Consider the following 15,009-nt stretch of genomic DNA (forward strand, 5'->3'; position numbering starts at 1 on the left):
TGCTCCCATTCAAAATCAAGAGAGTCACTACAACTGAGCTCAGTGAGACATAGGTCACAATAAAGTCTTGCAAGTGTCAGCATAGCATAGCTGATGAAGTATGAGATTTAGACTAGGGAGACCTCAGCTCAAGCCCCAGCTTAGCAATGAAGGTCCTGGATGATGTGCAACAGTCGCTATCTTACCATCCAATAATAAGGGAAAGAAACCTAGGGCTTTTTCCAGCTGGGACAAGCGGAACTCAGTTCTGGCACCTCTCAGGTGGACGCCATTGCCATTTATAAGAGAACAAGGGAGGTGTTCATGGTGAGTTCCGGCACCTCTTTTTCTAGGAAAATAGCCCTGAAGAAATCCATGCTGCAGCATGCTATTGCTGTAATTTGTATCCTAGAACTTTTGCAAAAAGCAAACACCTGCTAACGTTTTTCTTTTCATTAGAGAAGAAATGAAGATAGTATATACTTTCGTGCATTAGTCCTACCTGAGTACTGTAGCCAACTGAGATGGCAAGTGCTGTGCTAGAATCTCTAATCACCTGAAGACTAATTAAAGTGGTCTTCTTATGGGCCACAGCCAGACGAGACCCCACAGCAAAGTAGATCAGACCCCGAGGAGAGTCACTTTCTGGGACTATTATGTAGGCAAATCTGGCACTGTGGTTCAGTTCTGCTCCTGCACCCACTTCGTAGAGCTCCACGAAAAAATAGGTTTCAAATTCAGGTTCCTGAAAATCAAAAGGATACTCAGAACTCTGTAAATACTGATGCCAAAAGGAACACCATTAAATGTGCTTTTGAATCGTGTCTTGCTCTATTAGAGAATACATTTGTATTTCATGCATTTCAAATCAAGGGATCAGCTCCACAAAGATTTCTGAGACAGGCTGGTCCTGAAAACAGTTTGCGTGAATATGTCTGTCATCTTATATACAGCAGCTCTTTGGAATCTGAGGTCACTGTTTCCAGGATCTCCTGTGCATCTCTCATCTAAGCCATTCATATCACACATTGGCAGGAGAGTAATTGCAGTTAGCATCCCAAGCCTGGGAAAGTAAACGAGCCCCTCCTTTGAAACAATCGTAACAAGCACTACTTTTATGTCCTTTCATCCTTGGCTTCAAAGTATGATTCTCTCCAAGGTTTAAATATGCACTTAAAAGAAAATGGCATGAAACATCCCCCAAATGTTGCAATTTTCAAAATGAAATGGATTTTAAGGCACTTGTACATGAAAGTGCATGTAAAAAAAAAAAATCCGATGACAAATATTCTCTACTACATATTGATATTTGAAAGCATTTCAGCTCCCTATAAATCTATGAAAGCATGGCTTTGGAGGATACATCTGATATGCAATCTTCATCCTGCCCCCAAATTGCAGTCAAATGATCTCTGATTTTTCAGCAAAAATGTTTCAAGTCCACAATTCCACTTTAAATCACATGCTAAATAAGTAGCCTTTATTACTCCCAGCACAAATAGGGACGCAGGTGGCGCTGTGGGTTAAAGCCTCAGCGCCTAGGGCTTGCCGATCGAAAGGTCGGCGGTTCGAATCCCTGCGGCGGGGTGCGCTCCCGCTGCTCGGTCCCAGTGCCTGCCAACCTAGCAAGTAGATAAATAGGGACCGCTTACCAGCGGGAAGGTAAATGGCGTTTCCGTGTGCGGCTCTGGCTCGCCAGAGCAGCGATGTCACGCTGGCCACGTGACCCGGAAGTGTCTCCGGACAGCGCTGGCCCCTGGCCTCTTAAGTGAGATGGGCGCACAACCCCAGAGTCTGTCAAGACTGGCCCGTACGGGCAGGGGTACCTTTACCTTTTATTACTCCCAGCACAAATAGGCAGACTGTGGGCAGTAAGGCAGTACTCAGGGAGAAAGCAAGAAAGGAGGATTTGCAAAGATCTTACTTTCTGGAGTGTAGCTTGGATGTCTTTGAGCATTAAGTTCAAAGACTTCCAGAGAGGATGAAAGATAAGGCTTTCAATGGCTACGACCAACAATGCCTGTGTTCTGCCTCCATGATTGGAGGCAATAATGTTTCTGAATACCAGTTGCTGGGGACCACAAGAGGTGAGGGTGTTTCTGTGCTTGAATCCTGCTTGCAGATTTCCCATAAACATTTCTGTTTGGCCACAGTATGGGCACCAATTTCAAAAAGTGAGGTAACTTTACAAGATTAGATAGCAATCCTGGAAGCTGCTATAAGAATGGTGGAACAAAACTGACTGGAAAGGTATTCATCTCATTCTATAGGGTATGCATGCTAGCTAGCCAAGAGCTTCCCTTTGGGGCAAGCAACAGTCCAATGGCTAAAGCTCTAGAATTTTCCAAAGTTATTTGTGTACATGTGTGGAATTTCATGGATGTCACTGCACAGAAAACATGACAAAGAAGACCCAGTATATAGGACCCTTTCCTAAGTGTGAGCTGATGGTGTTTCAGGGCCAGTAGCTCAGTGATAGTCTGATGGTGCAGCAAGGAAGCACCTGCTCCCCTGCACCTCCCCTTGCTACACCCTATTTCTTTTTATGACCTGAGTGGGGTAGTGAGGGGAGATAAACATGCCGTCTTTCTAAGCAGCCAATCTGAAATAACCAGTACTCACATTATCAGGCTTTATCTCAATAACAATTGTGCATTTTGTTTGTCCAGCCTTGCAAGTGGCGACTCCTACGACAGCCAGCAGTTCATTTGCCAGATTCGTGCCATCCTTCTGCAGGACAACAGATGTTCTGTTAAAGGTCACACGCCAGGAGATTTTCACATCTTCGAAAGCCCTATCAACAAAGCAAACCAGAATAAACAACAGAGGCAACAACAGAGGCAGACGTTCGGAAAACCAAAGTCAACCCACCCACATTTTCTCCTGCATTCCAAATGTAACACTGCACAGCAAAATGTTTCAAAGAAAGTGAAAGACGTTCTCTTCATGGCATTACTTCCTAAAGCTGCTCTGATACATCTTACAGGAGCCAACTGGATTTAATTTGTATATGTTGCCTGCCCTTCTTCCTTAAGGTCCCAGGATGGGGTATAGCACAAAATCTAGCTGCTTTTGAGCTGGATGCTGTAACTTATCCTGGGGCTTTAGAGTCAAGAGTGGGTAATGAATGAATGAATGAATGAATGATAGCAATAATACCACCGGCACAATTGATTTGATTCCCACTTAAAAATGGATGGCAGCAAGGCCAGAACCCACAACCTCCAACCCTAATCAGCTGACCATTGCACCTTACTTAGTGAAGTAAGCCATAAATCACAAGTGTGTGCAAAAAGCAAGGAAATTAATTTCACATCTCAGCTATTATGTATATGAGTTAGGTTGGTAGAGTGTTTAATTCTCTCATTTCTGTTCAGTTCTGGTAGACCGACTGACTGACTTAAATCATATTCTAAATTTATGAGGCAAGTTTGCCAAATTGCAGTAAACTATTAGAGCATCTGAAAGCCAAAGATTTATGATAAAAGTTCCATGAGAACCTCTTCTGCTCAGGGCAGTTTCCTTGATTTCAAAACAACACACATTACAGCATGTGGAGACAGCCCTTTTTACCAGCCGTGGCCTGCACCTGTTTGGTTGCCGGGTAACAATGAGTTGCACCTCCCTCTTTTCAGAATCTTCATCAAGCACGAGGCCACTTTGCGCCTCTTCGCTGAATCCCAGAATTCCATTCTGAAGATCACTTCCTGGGTGAGAAATGGGTCATCCAGAATTATTGAGAAGCACATACTTGCCAACCAATGTTCCATTATTCAAGAATTCATGCAGAACCTGAAATATCTTTGTGAATCTGAATGAGAAGGTATTATAACATTGTCAGGGGTTCAGGAGCAGAAGCACAGGGAAGAGGGGAGATGGAGAGCGAAGGGGAAGAATCTGAGGGCAGCGTAGGAGAAGATGACAGTGGCCCGAGAGATTCCATGAGCCTCTCCAGCGAATTGGAAGATTCACAGAAGGGGGCGCCGGTGGCCAGGGCAAGAGGGGTCCCAAGGGGGACACCCCAGAAGCAAGGGGCCAGCGGGGACTCCCAGAGCAGCAGTTGGAAATCAGGACCAGCTTCCCCACCAGAGCATAGTGGGGGGGAAGAGTCACAGGTATCGGGAGTAGCGTCTCCCCCAGCAGGGAGAGGAGAGGAGTCAGGGCTGACCACGCCTCCATCGGAGAGTCAGACAACGGAGGGGAGGTCAGATCCGGCCAGTATCCCGGAAGAGGGAAGCAGTGACAGAAGTAGTGTAACGGTCAGGAGGAAGGTCACTGGGTTGGCGCGAGAGGCAAGTTCAAATGTACAGGAGCGTGGGACAGCAGAGAATGAGGATTGGGAACCGGGTCCTAAAGCCCGCCGGAGGCAGGGGGAGGAGCTAAGCGACTCAGCGTCAGAGGAGTTCCAGAAAGGGGAATGCCCCAGCGGGCAGGAGGACCCAGAGGAGAAGAGAGCAGCGGAAAAGGTGGAGCAGGGCTAGGATCTTAAACTGGTGTCAGAGGGGAGGAGATTCAGACGGGACTTCACCGGTCTAGGGTTTAAGACGTAGAGCTACGCGCTGCGGCTTTGAAATGGAAACTGAACCTCAATAAAGACTTTTGTACATAACGACAGCCTGGCGTTGGTCCTCTGTGAGCTGGGACCTAGGGGCAGCTCTGACAAACATGAATTGAGAAACTGAAATATTCCTGTTTTAAAGGAAATCCTGCCAAAGGAATTATTATTATTATTAATAATAATACTTATACCCTGCCCATCTCACTGGGTTGCCCCATCCATTCTGGGCAGCTAATTTTGTGTGTACACATAGTCACACACTTTGGGGTTTAAGCTACATTAGAATCAGATATTTTTAATATTGTGATTCCACTGACTATGCTTGTGAAAAGGTATTTGCCATTTGGCTGTACACAATACTATCATCAAAGTGCAAAACTTTTTTTTTTTTTAAAGTTAATTGAAACTTTGGACATTAAAAAAGAAAATCATCCACAGTTCTTCCATGTTTTACAGGCATTTTGGGCAGTCTGACTTATTGCAAGGTTCATGGACCTAGGGTGGCATTAAAATATAGAAAAACACAGAGATATAGTGTAGAGAAAAATAGAGAGTACAGCAAAACTGAGTGCCAGAGCAACACAAGGTTTTGAGAGCCCTGATCTAACACAGGCTGTTTTGTTGATATCACCTTTGAAATTTGAGATTAGTACAATGACCCTGATTTGCCTTGTAATTTTGGTCCTAGCCCAGAAGGGCTGCCCATCCCTACGGTATATCTCATCAGCATGTCCCTATTTATTTATTTATTTTTAAAATACTACAGTTTTCCTCTAAGCACTTTGCATAAAACCAACAAAAATACCGTATTTTTCGCCCTATAGGACGCACTTTTTCCCCTCCAAAAATGGAGAGGAAATGTGTGTGCGTCCTATGGGATGAATGCAGGCTTTCGCTGAAGCCTGGAAAGCGAGAGGGGTCGGTGCGCACCGACCCCTCTCGCTCTCCAGGCTTCGCGGACCTCTCCACAAGTGGTTGCTGAACAACTCCAGGCACGCCTGGAAGAAGCGGACCATTTGGATCCCTTCCAGTCGGGATTCAGGCCTCATCATGGGACTGAAACTGCCTTGGTCGCACTGGTTGATGACCTCCGGCGGGCTAGGGACAAAGGTGAGAGCTGTTTCCTAGTTCTGCTGGATCTCTCAGCGGCGTTTGATACCATCGACCATGACATCCTTCTGGACCGTCTTGAGGGGCTGGGAGCTGGGGGCACTGTCATACAGTGGTTCCGCTCCTTCCTCCTGGGCCGTGTTCAGAAAGTGGTGGTGGGGGATGAGTGTTCAGACCCCTGGGCTCTCACTTGTGGGGTGCCTCAGGGTTCTGTCCTCTCCCCCATGCTTTTCAACATCTACATGCAGCCGCTGGGAGGGATCATCAGGAGGTTTGGGCTGGGTGTTCATCAGTATGCAGATGATACCCAGCTCTACCTCTCTTTTAAATCAGAACCAGTGAAGGCGGTGAAGGTCCTGTGTGAGTGCCTGGAGGCGGTTGGAGGATGGATGGCGGCTAACAGATTGAGGTTGAATCCTGACAAGACAGAAGTACTGTTTTTGGGGGACAGGAGGCGGGCAGGTGTGGAGGATTCCCTGGTCCTGAATGGGGTAACTGTGCCCCTGAAGGACCAGGTGCGCAGCCTGGGAGTCATTTTGGACTCACAGCTGTCCATGGAGGCACAGGTCAAATCTGTATCCAGGGCAGCTGTTTACCAGCTCCATCTGGTACGTAGGCTGAGACCCTATCTGCCTGCAGACTGTCTCGCCAGAGTGGTACATGCTCTGGTTATCTCCCGCTTGGACTACTGCAATGCGCTCTACGTGGGGCTACCTTTGAAGGTGACCCGGAAACTACAACTAATCCAGAATGCGGCAGCTAGACTGGTGACTGGGAGCGGCCGCCGAGACCATATAACACCGGTCTTGAAAGACCTACATTGGCTCCCAGTACGTTTCCGAGCACAATTCAAAGTGTTGGTGCTGACCTTTAAAGCCCTAAATGGCCTCGGTCCAGTATATCTGAAGGAGCGTCTCCTCCCCCATCGGTCTGCCCGGACACTGAGGTCCAGCTCCGAGGGCCTTCTGGCGGTTCCCTCACTGCGAGAGGCCAAGTTGCAGGGAACCAGGCAGAGGGCCTTCTCGGTGGTGGCGCCCGCCCTGTGGAATGCCCTCCCATCGGATGTCAAGGCGATGGACAACTACCTGACATTCAGAAAACATCTGAAGGCAGCCCTGTTCAGGGAAGTTTTTAATATGTGATATTTTAGTGTATTTTTCATCTCTGTTGGAAGCCGCCCAGAGTGGCTGGGGAAACCCAGCCAGATGGGCGGGGTACAAATAATAAATTATTATTATTATTATTATTATCCACAAGCAGCGGGAGCGCTCCCGCTGCTTGCGGAGAGTTGCCTGCATGCCGAAGCCTGTGCGCGCTGAGCTCAGCGCTCCAGGCTTCGCGGACCTCTCCGCAAGCAGCGGGAGCCAGTGCTGGGCTCCTACGGCTTGCAGAGAGCTGCCTGTTTGGGGACTGGGGTCAGGGGAAGCTTGGGCCTCCCCCGCCCCAGCCCTGCGCCTGGGGGAAAATAATTTTTTCCCCTTTATTTCCCCCCCAAAAAACTAGGTGCGCCTTATGGGACGGTGCGTCCTATAGGGCGAAAAATACGGCACAACATTCAGCAAAACTTCTTAAAATCTAGATAAGCATAAGGTAATAACCACCTTAACAGTGTTTAATTTATTTATTGATTCCACTAAAAAGCTCCTACCTTTGATAATAATTGTGGCAAAACCTTGAAAACCATGTTCATCCACAGCTTCTGTAATCTGAGCTCCACCTTGAGGGTCAGAGAGCACAACATAAAGCATTTCCTGTCCTTCAGGCTCATCATCATCAAGAATGCTGACAGACACCTGACTTTCTCGTTCCCCTTCCAGCAATGTAACAGACAGAGTCAGCTCCTCAAAATCGACTCCTTCAGTTGCCCAGGTTAGATTAGAAATCCCAGAGACAACCTCAAAAGGGAATGTATCTGTCCCACTCTGAGCACTTATTCCACCAAATGTTTTAACAGTGACAGAAACATTTCCCACAAAACCCAAAGTCCTCCTAATATGAATCAGAACTGCATTGGGTGTGCTGCTGTCGGTGTCTTCTTCAGTGTAAATAATAGCTGGTCCAAGACTTAAAATTCCATTATGAATAACGATATCACTTGCCAGTAAGGTAACTGATGCAACACTAAACTCTAGGTTCAAACGTGGATTCCATGTTGGGTCAAATGGGTGTGTAGCTATAACTTCCACAGATGTTAAGTTCACAAAAAATATTTCATCTCCTTCTGAAATGCTGTCATCAATTATCAAGATTTCAAACACAACCTCAGTCTGAAGGAGTCCAAAAACAAGCTCTCCATTATGAACAGGTTCAAAGTCTTCTAGTGGTTTGGCACTTCCTGCAATGGTCTGATAGAACAGTTTTGTGAGGTTGCTTTGGTAGCCAAAAAGTCTTTGTACATACAATTTGACCATTTGTGCTTCTTCCCTTACTAAAATATTTGTTGAGTTAGGTGCAAACTGGAAGATTCCCATTGGTTCAATTTCAGCAACGGTGAAGCCTGGTCTGGAACAAAAACAAAGTGAAAATTGTATTTGCGAAGACCTAGACATGGAAGTACAACCACAAGCAAAAACAGCTCATCTTACCACTTCTGGTTCTCTGAAAAAAATCTTTCTCCAGCCTTAGGTAAGAGCATCACCATTTTTTAACAGCTGTAACCAACTAAGAACTTGGATGTTATTTTTCAAAAAGAAAAAGAAAAAAGAGTGTGTATATTGCATTCATCTTAAATGTACTGGAAACATTAGTTCATAAAGAGATTTTCTCTGTGTGTGTGTTTTTCTCATATGTATTTCTCTTCCTCCCTCATCCCGGACACGGATAGAGAAATGCACGTGTATACATCTCTGTGTAATGAATGGTCGGAAGGCAAGTTATAATGGTTTTTGCAAAGCTAGAAGGTTTGGCTCTGTATGCTTACCAAAGGGAAGACTACTATGTGAGCAGCTCAAGATTCCTTGGATGAGTGGGGGATATAAGAGTAATTGAATAATGAAATGAGACCAAAGTTTTTACTGCCAATGTCCAGCTCCTGAATAGCAACTGACCAATAGCCTTTCTTACCTCAGATGAGCTCCACCAGACACATTGCTATGCACAGCTGATAAATGTATAGCAAATGCTTCAGGGATACTTGGATTTGGTATAACATGGAAAGAAATTGTCCTGTTTGGTTCACCATGAGGAACAATAACAATGCCTGGAAAGAGAAAGGAAGGAAGTTGTTAAAAGAACAATTGAATTTTTAAACAGAAACAACAGTTATACATTAGATCGTAGTTTCAGATTTGTCTCTATTCATCAGTCAATCACAAAACAAAGGTTTGGTAATATCAATAGAAGTTAATTTATGTTGTGCTTATTTGGGTGTAAGGTAACTTGCAAAGCTGTATTTTGCTGGTAGATGGTGGTATGCCTCTTTACAAAGATGTGGTTGCTCTTCTTTTAACAAATATTAAAATAAAATGAACATATACAAATATGAATAAAACCTTAATGAATAAAAGCATAACACAAAACTTGAATTTTGAATATCCCTGGCAAGACACAGCATTCTCTCTTAAGAATTTTATCCTCTCATCAGATACTGCAGGCAGAAAATGAGCAGTCTTTACAGTTCTATACGATTAAAGATAATAAAAGTTATATGTTTTCCCCCAGATGTCTGGGCCAGGAATAGAACAGGAAAATGCCATCTTTAACCCAGTGTTGTCAAGAACTTTCTTCTTACAGTGAAATAAAACTGCAACAGTCAGGGTCGTGATGTGATGAACATACTTCTGGCCTGGAAGCGGCAAAATCATCAATAGCCTAAGCTTTATGGTTTAAAGATTCTATGAAGCAAAAGATGGTGCCAACAGTAGAGCATATGATTTGCATGTAGAAGATCTCAGGTTCTTCTTGTAAGGGGCAAAATGGAAGCACTCACCAGAAGCTGGTGTAATATTGCCTGGTTGAAGGAACTCTGGAATCAAGCCAGGTGGATATCCAGAACTCCACATTACTGTGATGGAGCCATACACTCCTTCCCGAGTTATCATTGCTTGGGTTGTCCCTGCTGTAATATTTGTAAGTCGTAAGATAACAGACTCAAAAGCAACCTACCCAAATGGAGAAAGATGTTGTTATTGTGAGAAATGGATGTTTTTACATGCACATACATGTTATTCTTTAGTAGCAGCCACATGGTGCTTAAAGTAAATTAATACTTTAGTGGATCAAATATTCCTATATGAAGTACTGCTTTTACTGGCAGCATCATACACTCCTTTAACAACCCTAGAATTTTTACATCTGACTCTGGAACGCATCTAATTCTCACACTATCAGCACAAGGTATTTTTTTGCACATACACATGGCAACAAGATACAGTGGGTCACTTCTCCTCTCCTCTGAAGTCTAATGATATCTAAATGAAAATCTCCTGAAGCAGTTGATAGAATTTGGAATCATATAACAAAAACTATTCATGTTTTTCATAACCAAATGCTCTTTGCACATGCCGCTTCCTAAATGCACGGCAAGTAAATACAAGCGCATACTGAAACCAAAAACCTCACCAGTTTTAACACTGATACATTTACAAATAATTTGTTCAAATGCTTCAACATATGGCAGCCAGTTAATTCTAACAACATTGTGCCTGCATTAATTTTGATCTGCCCTCTGGTGGTACAGATGTTACATGGCTGTACTTACCTGAGAATTGGCAGCTTCTTTGGGAATTGGGACAGAGACTGACATCATTGTATTTAATATTTTAGGCACAATATTGGCACTAATATTAAACAGGGTTACGCTGTTCAGTTTCAGAGTAAAATTCAAGCCCAGGAAGAGAAACACCTGAAAGGAGATAATCACTTATCTGTTTTGTCATCAACTAGGAAATAAGAACTACATGTGAGACATTCAAACAAGAAATCCTCATATTGAGAACTGTTTTAAACATGTTGTTTTCCAAAATCTTTCCCAAAAGAATAATAGAATATAATGTTAAATTATGAATAATGGCAGATGGTGGCATATTCAAGCCACAACTGTTTAAGTTCATCCTCAGTATTTATTCTTTATTGCCTATAAGCAGAATACAATTATAATTAATCATTTACAGTGTGCAAGGAGGGTTGTTCAGCCATGCAAACCCTCGCCCAGTATGGTTCACGAAAAAGGTGAAAGCATAATCAGGCCCCAAGGCAGATGTTTCCTCAGGGACAGAGACTGTACCCAAGCAAGATTCTGAAACATGAAAGTCTATACCATGGGAAACAGGCTGTCACTAAGAAAATATTTTAAATTGCAAGTTTTCTTTGTCCATCAGTACTGCGTATAGAAAAAGCGTATTTCAAAGACTACAATTCAGGGACTACTACTGAAAGGGCTTTCTTGGGAGACAATGTTTTCATATGATAAGAGGAAATGCACAGGCAATCCCTCCCTACTGCACATGTCAAACCTCCCTTCCTTTGAAAGGTCCCAGCCACAATCTCTTAAAGGATATTGACAGACTGGAATGTGTCCCAGAGGAGGAAAGATTGAAGGAGTTGTGTGCGTTTAGCAAGGAGAAGGCATTATTAAGAAGTGATGTAATAGCCATTTTCAGATTTTCGAAGGGCTGACACATCAATGGTGGAACAAATTTGTTGCTCCAGCAGGCAGGAACCAAACCAACAAGTGCATATTAAAGTGGTTTAAGACTTAACATCAGGAAGAACTTTGTGATGGTAAAATTTATTACTAGTTTTTACCATCCATTACTATTCAGTAATGGAACAGACAGCATCAAAAGATGGTGGATTCCTTAGTTAGAGGGTGTGTGTGTGTTTTTTTAAAAAAGCAGAGGCCAGACGGCTACTGAGCAGGGATGCTACAACAGCAGATTTCCTGCCCAGGCAGGGATTTGGACTAGATGACCTCTGGGGTGGCTCCCCACTCTGAAAATGGGACTCTTATTTTTCTAGAAAGCTTTGGGTTGCAGCCAAACTTATAATGGACAATGGTCACAAAGTATTGCTATGCTGCTTACTCAACTCAGTTTCAAGGACCTCACAAGGTAAAGAGAAATTACAGACCTGGGTATGTATTGGCACAGTCTTCACTCCAAAACTGGAACCTGCTTTAACTAGCAGATGTCCCACTGCATTGGCTGGCGTGACTAAGCTTTCTTCACTAGGAGATGAAACATGATACTCCACAATCACATCTCCAAAAGTCCCCGCATGACGAGTTACGTTAATCTGGATGTGCCGGCTCAGATCGTTCTTCACCAGCACTGACTGCTTTTCAGAATACAAGGCAAATACTCCATGGGGATCATCATTTGCCAAAACAGTGAATCCAGAAGTGCTTTTCTCCTGATCCACATCAGCTCCTCCTTCTACTGAAGTAAGCTGTACCACATAATGCTCATCTATTTCAGGGACATCATCAGGCAATAAGAATATAACAATCTCAGATGTCCTTTGCTCATCAGGAATTACAGCAGAACCGCTGGTGAAAAGGAAATCATCTGTAGTATCTGAATCACTACTTAGCTCCCAGTGAACCTGAAATAAAAATCTTTGATCAGTAAGTTCAAAAAGTGGTGAGACCTTCATATCTTTTTACATATTAGACAAATACTTCTAATATGAAATTATTATTATTATTATCATTATTATTATTTATTTGATTTGTATATACCCTTTAATCAACGATCCCAGAGCAGTGTACAACATTAAAAACATAATTTACACAGCATAATAATAAACCATAATGCACAATAATCATAATAACAGTCCCCCTAAATATGTCCCTCTAAAAGTAATAAGCACATTCCTCTAAGAAACATTTAAACTGATTTATTGTTTATGCTTGACATAGTCTTCCAAATCATTCCAACAAAGAAATACAGTACGATTGCCTATTATGCACATTCAACTTGCACAATTTCAACCACATGTGTCTGAAGGCCACATAAGTTAAATGCAAGCAAGGGGGAGGTATTAAAAAGGGTTTTCCTGCTGCAAAAAAGAGTTTTTAAGGTCTCTGCCTTGCTTGGGAAGTAAGGTCCAGTCCGCCTGCCAAATCTGGGATGCTCCTGTGAGATCTTGAGGGAACTCAGACAGCCCTGTGAGATCTTGCAAGAGCATCTTAGGGGCTCCAGAACTGGCATGTGGAGGCAGCTTTATTCCCCAAGCAAGGCAGTGAGCTTACAAGCACTGGGGAAACCCAGTGCCAAATGAGCTTCTAAGCTCTCTGCTTTGCTTGGGAAGCAAGGCCCTCTCCACGCACTGTCTCCAGAAGCACCAGGATGCTCATGCGGCGACAGTTCCAAGAATTTGAGTATATGTATTTTTGCAGATACATGGAACCCTTGTGTAAGATGTGATCATACTGTAAATTTAAAAACCAAAAACATTCAGAAACTTTAGCTAAGAACTTTACGAATCTACCATACATTGCACGATGTCTCCATAAGATCTAATTTCACCTTCATAGTCAAGGGTGAGATTGAATGTGCTGCTAAAGACTTCAGATTACACTGTTGCAATTTGTAGCAAAAGTCGAAACTACCAAATAAGTACCAAAGGTTGAAACTACCGTAATGTTCCCCATGGTGCCTTGAATTCGCATTATGAAAAGCACGATACGTAGTGGCCCTTCGGATGCTGATGGCTCCTCGTAGTACTTTGGAGATAATGATTCAGGGGCAAACTGCACAATTCCATTGGGATCACCAAACTTCAGAATCTAAAAATGTTTACAACAGCATATAATTGACTTTCCTTGCTTGTGGGGCAAATAAAAATTAAACAGTTTAAGCAACAATTCATGCGATATTAATTCCATGTTTACTTTCCCCCTTTTAAAAAATGGCATAAGATCCAAACAACAATGCAACTAATCTTGTATGCGGTGACTTTGAGCTCGTTTTTGAACAAATAAACAAACCTAAGCATGGCAGCTAATTGTTTTGTTAAGGTTACAATGAGAGCAGCCTGTGAATTACTAAAGGACCTGAACTGTGATAATAGGATTTTGTGTGCATATTCTGCAAATGAAATCAAGTGTATTGACTTCACACACAACGATGGTCAATAATAATTTTGGATACTGATAAACATAAATGTTTAGAAAGAGCAAATTAAATGTTGGGAAGGTTAGAGTGACTCGGTTCTATGGGGGAAGAAAAGTTTAATATATCTGAAATGGAGAAAATTATTGATCCACTCGAGTTCAGGAAGGAGAAACAGTGAAGAAATGTTAGCTAAGAAGAACAAGGGCTAGGAAAACTGGACAGCTGACTGTATCAGTGCCTGCTTCTCAGCAGCTTGGTAGGGCAAGATGCCCACTTATTTTCACTCAACTGCAAATGCCTCCATGTGTTGAAAAGAGGTGTTGGTGGGGAGGCTGTGGGGCCATGAGGTTAGCCCCACTCCCATGGTCAATATGCACATTGGCCACACCATGTCACTGCCAATGCAGCACGCATGAGAAGGGGCTTTATGCATGCATGTTCCCAGAATGCCTCAACACAAGAGGAACTTTTATTTCGGCCAAGATTCACCTTCCTAAGAAGGAGCTTTATTCATCAGTATGTGCATAGTATAGCTTCAGATATTGGTCAAAGCACAGATGGACATGGCTCTTATGTGTGCTAGTAGTGGGAGTGGGGCTAGTCAGGTATTCCCGCAACTTTCTCACACATTCTTTAAATGCAGGGAGGAGGAATGGCTGAGCCTTCCTCATGTCGCAAAGCTTCCAACAATTCCTGGGCAGGAAAAACACTGAGCAACCCAACCTGCTTTACTACAGAAACAGTCCCAATTTTATATATATATATATAAAGATTTACTATTAGTGTAATGCTGGCAGCCTTTGGATCCAGTTCTGTTTCACCCTTTGCAATGCTCAGTCGAACAATGTAGGTCTCCTGAACTTCAACTTCTTCATGAGGATAAATTTCCAAGGTGATGCTTCTCAGACCACCTTCTCCTTCTTCAAAATAAAAGGATCCATTCACTGGGTCACCAATGTCACTGTTCAGAACAGGTAAAATTGCCTCTGAGTTAGGTCCCAAAATATTCCAGTTAATCTGTGAAATATATAAATTCCAAAGGTAGCGTTTGTTAGTATTATAAGCAAGTTGCAATAGAATAATTATGGTAGCTAGTACCTTTTACGAAAGACATTAACTGGAGGATGGCTGGAGAGTTGCTCTATTTCCCATGTGAGTATTGGCAAGAGAAGCACAGTCCTGATAACCTCAGGTGGCTTAACTGATCTAACAACCCTTAGCCATAGCAGTGAGTCCCATTTTACTCATGTGTTTGTTTATATCCCACCTTTCTGTCCATGGAAACCCTCAAGCAATTAATGATGT

The 15,009-nt window shown here is 43.2% G+C and overlaps 1 protein-coding gene across 5 annotated transcripts in view; it reads right to left on the bottom strand.

Annotated features, from left to right (window-relative positions):
• The window catches only part of ADGRV1 (adhesion G protein-coupled receptor V1), a 241,486-nt gene that overhangs the window by 120,469 nt on the left and 106,008 nt on the right, over window positions 1-15,009 (bottom strand). For 4 of the 5 annotated variants that reach the window (XM_079995244.1, XM_079995245.1, XM_079995246.1 and 1 more), the window contains 10 exons: window positions 14,482-14,721; window positions 13,227-13,376; window positions 11,717-12,190; window positions 10,347-10,490; window positions 9,576-9,747; window positions 8,711-8,846; window positions 7,296-8,149; window positions 3,569-3,686; window positions 2,602-2,773; window positions 482-724 (listed from right to left, as the gene is read on the bottom strand). In XM_079995244.1, coding sequence (XP_079851370.1) covers window positions 482-724; window positions 2,602-2,773; window positions 3,569-3,686; window positions 7,296-8,149; window positions 8,711-8,846; window positions 9,576-9,747; window positions 10,347-10,490; window positions 11,717-12,190; window positions 13,227-13,376; window positions 14,482-14,721 — 2,703 coding nt within the window. Of the gene's footprint in view, window positions 1-481; window positions 725-2,601; window positions 2,774-3,568; window positions 3,687-7,295; window positions 8,150-8,710; window positions 8,847-9,575; window positions 9,748-10,346; window positions 10,491-11,716; window positions 12,191-13,226; window positions 13,377-14,481; window positions 14,722-15,009 lie in introns of those variants that run through there. The other variant, XM_079995248.1, reaches the window with a different exon arrangement.

This window comes from Podarcis cretensis (genome assembly GCF_951804945.1).
Source record: "Podarcis cretensis genome assembly, chromosome: 11".
Taxonomy (NCBI): Eukaryota; Metazoa; Chordata; class Lepidosauria; order Squamata; family Lacertidae; genus Podarcis; species Podarcis cretensis.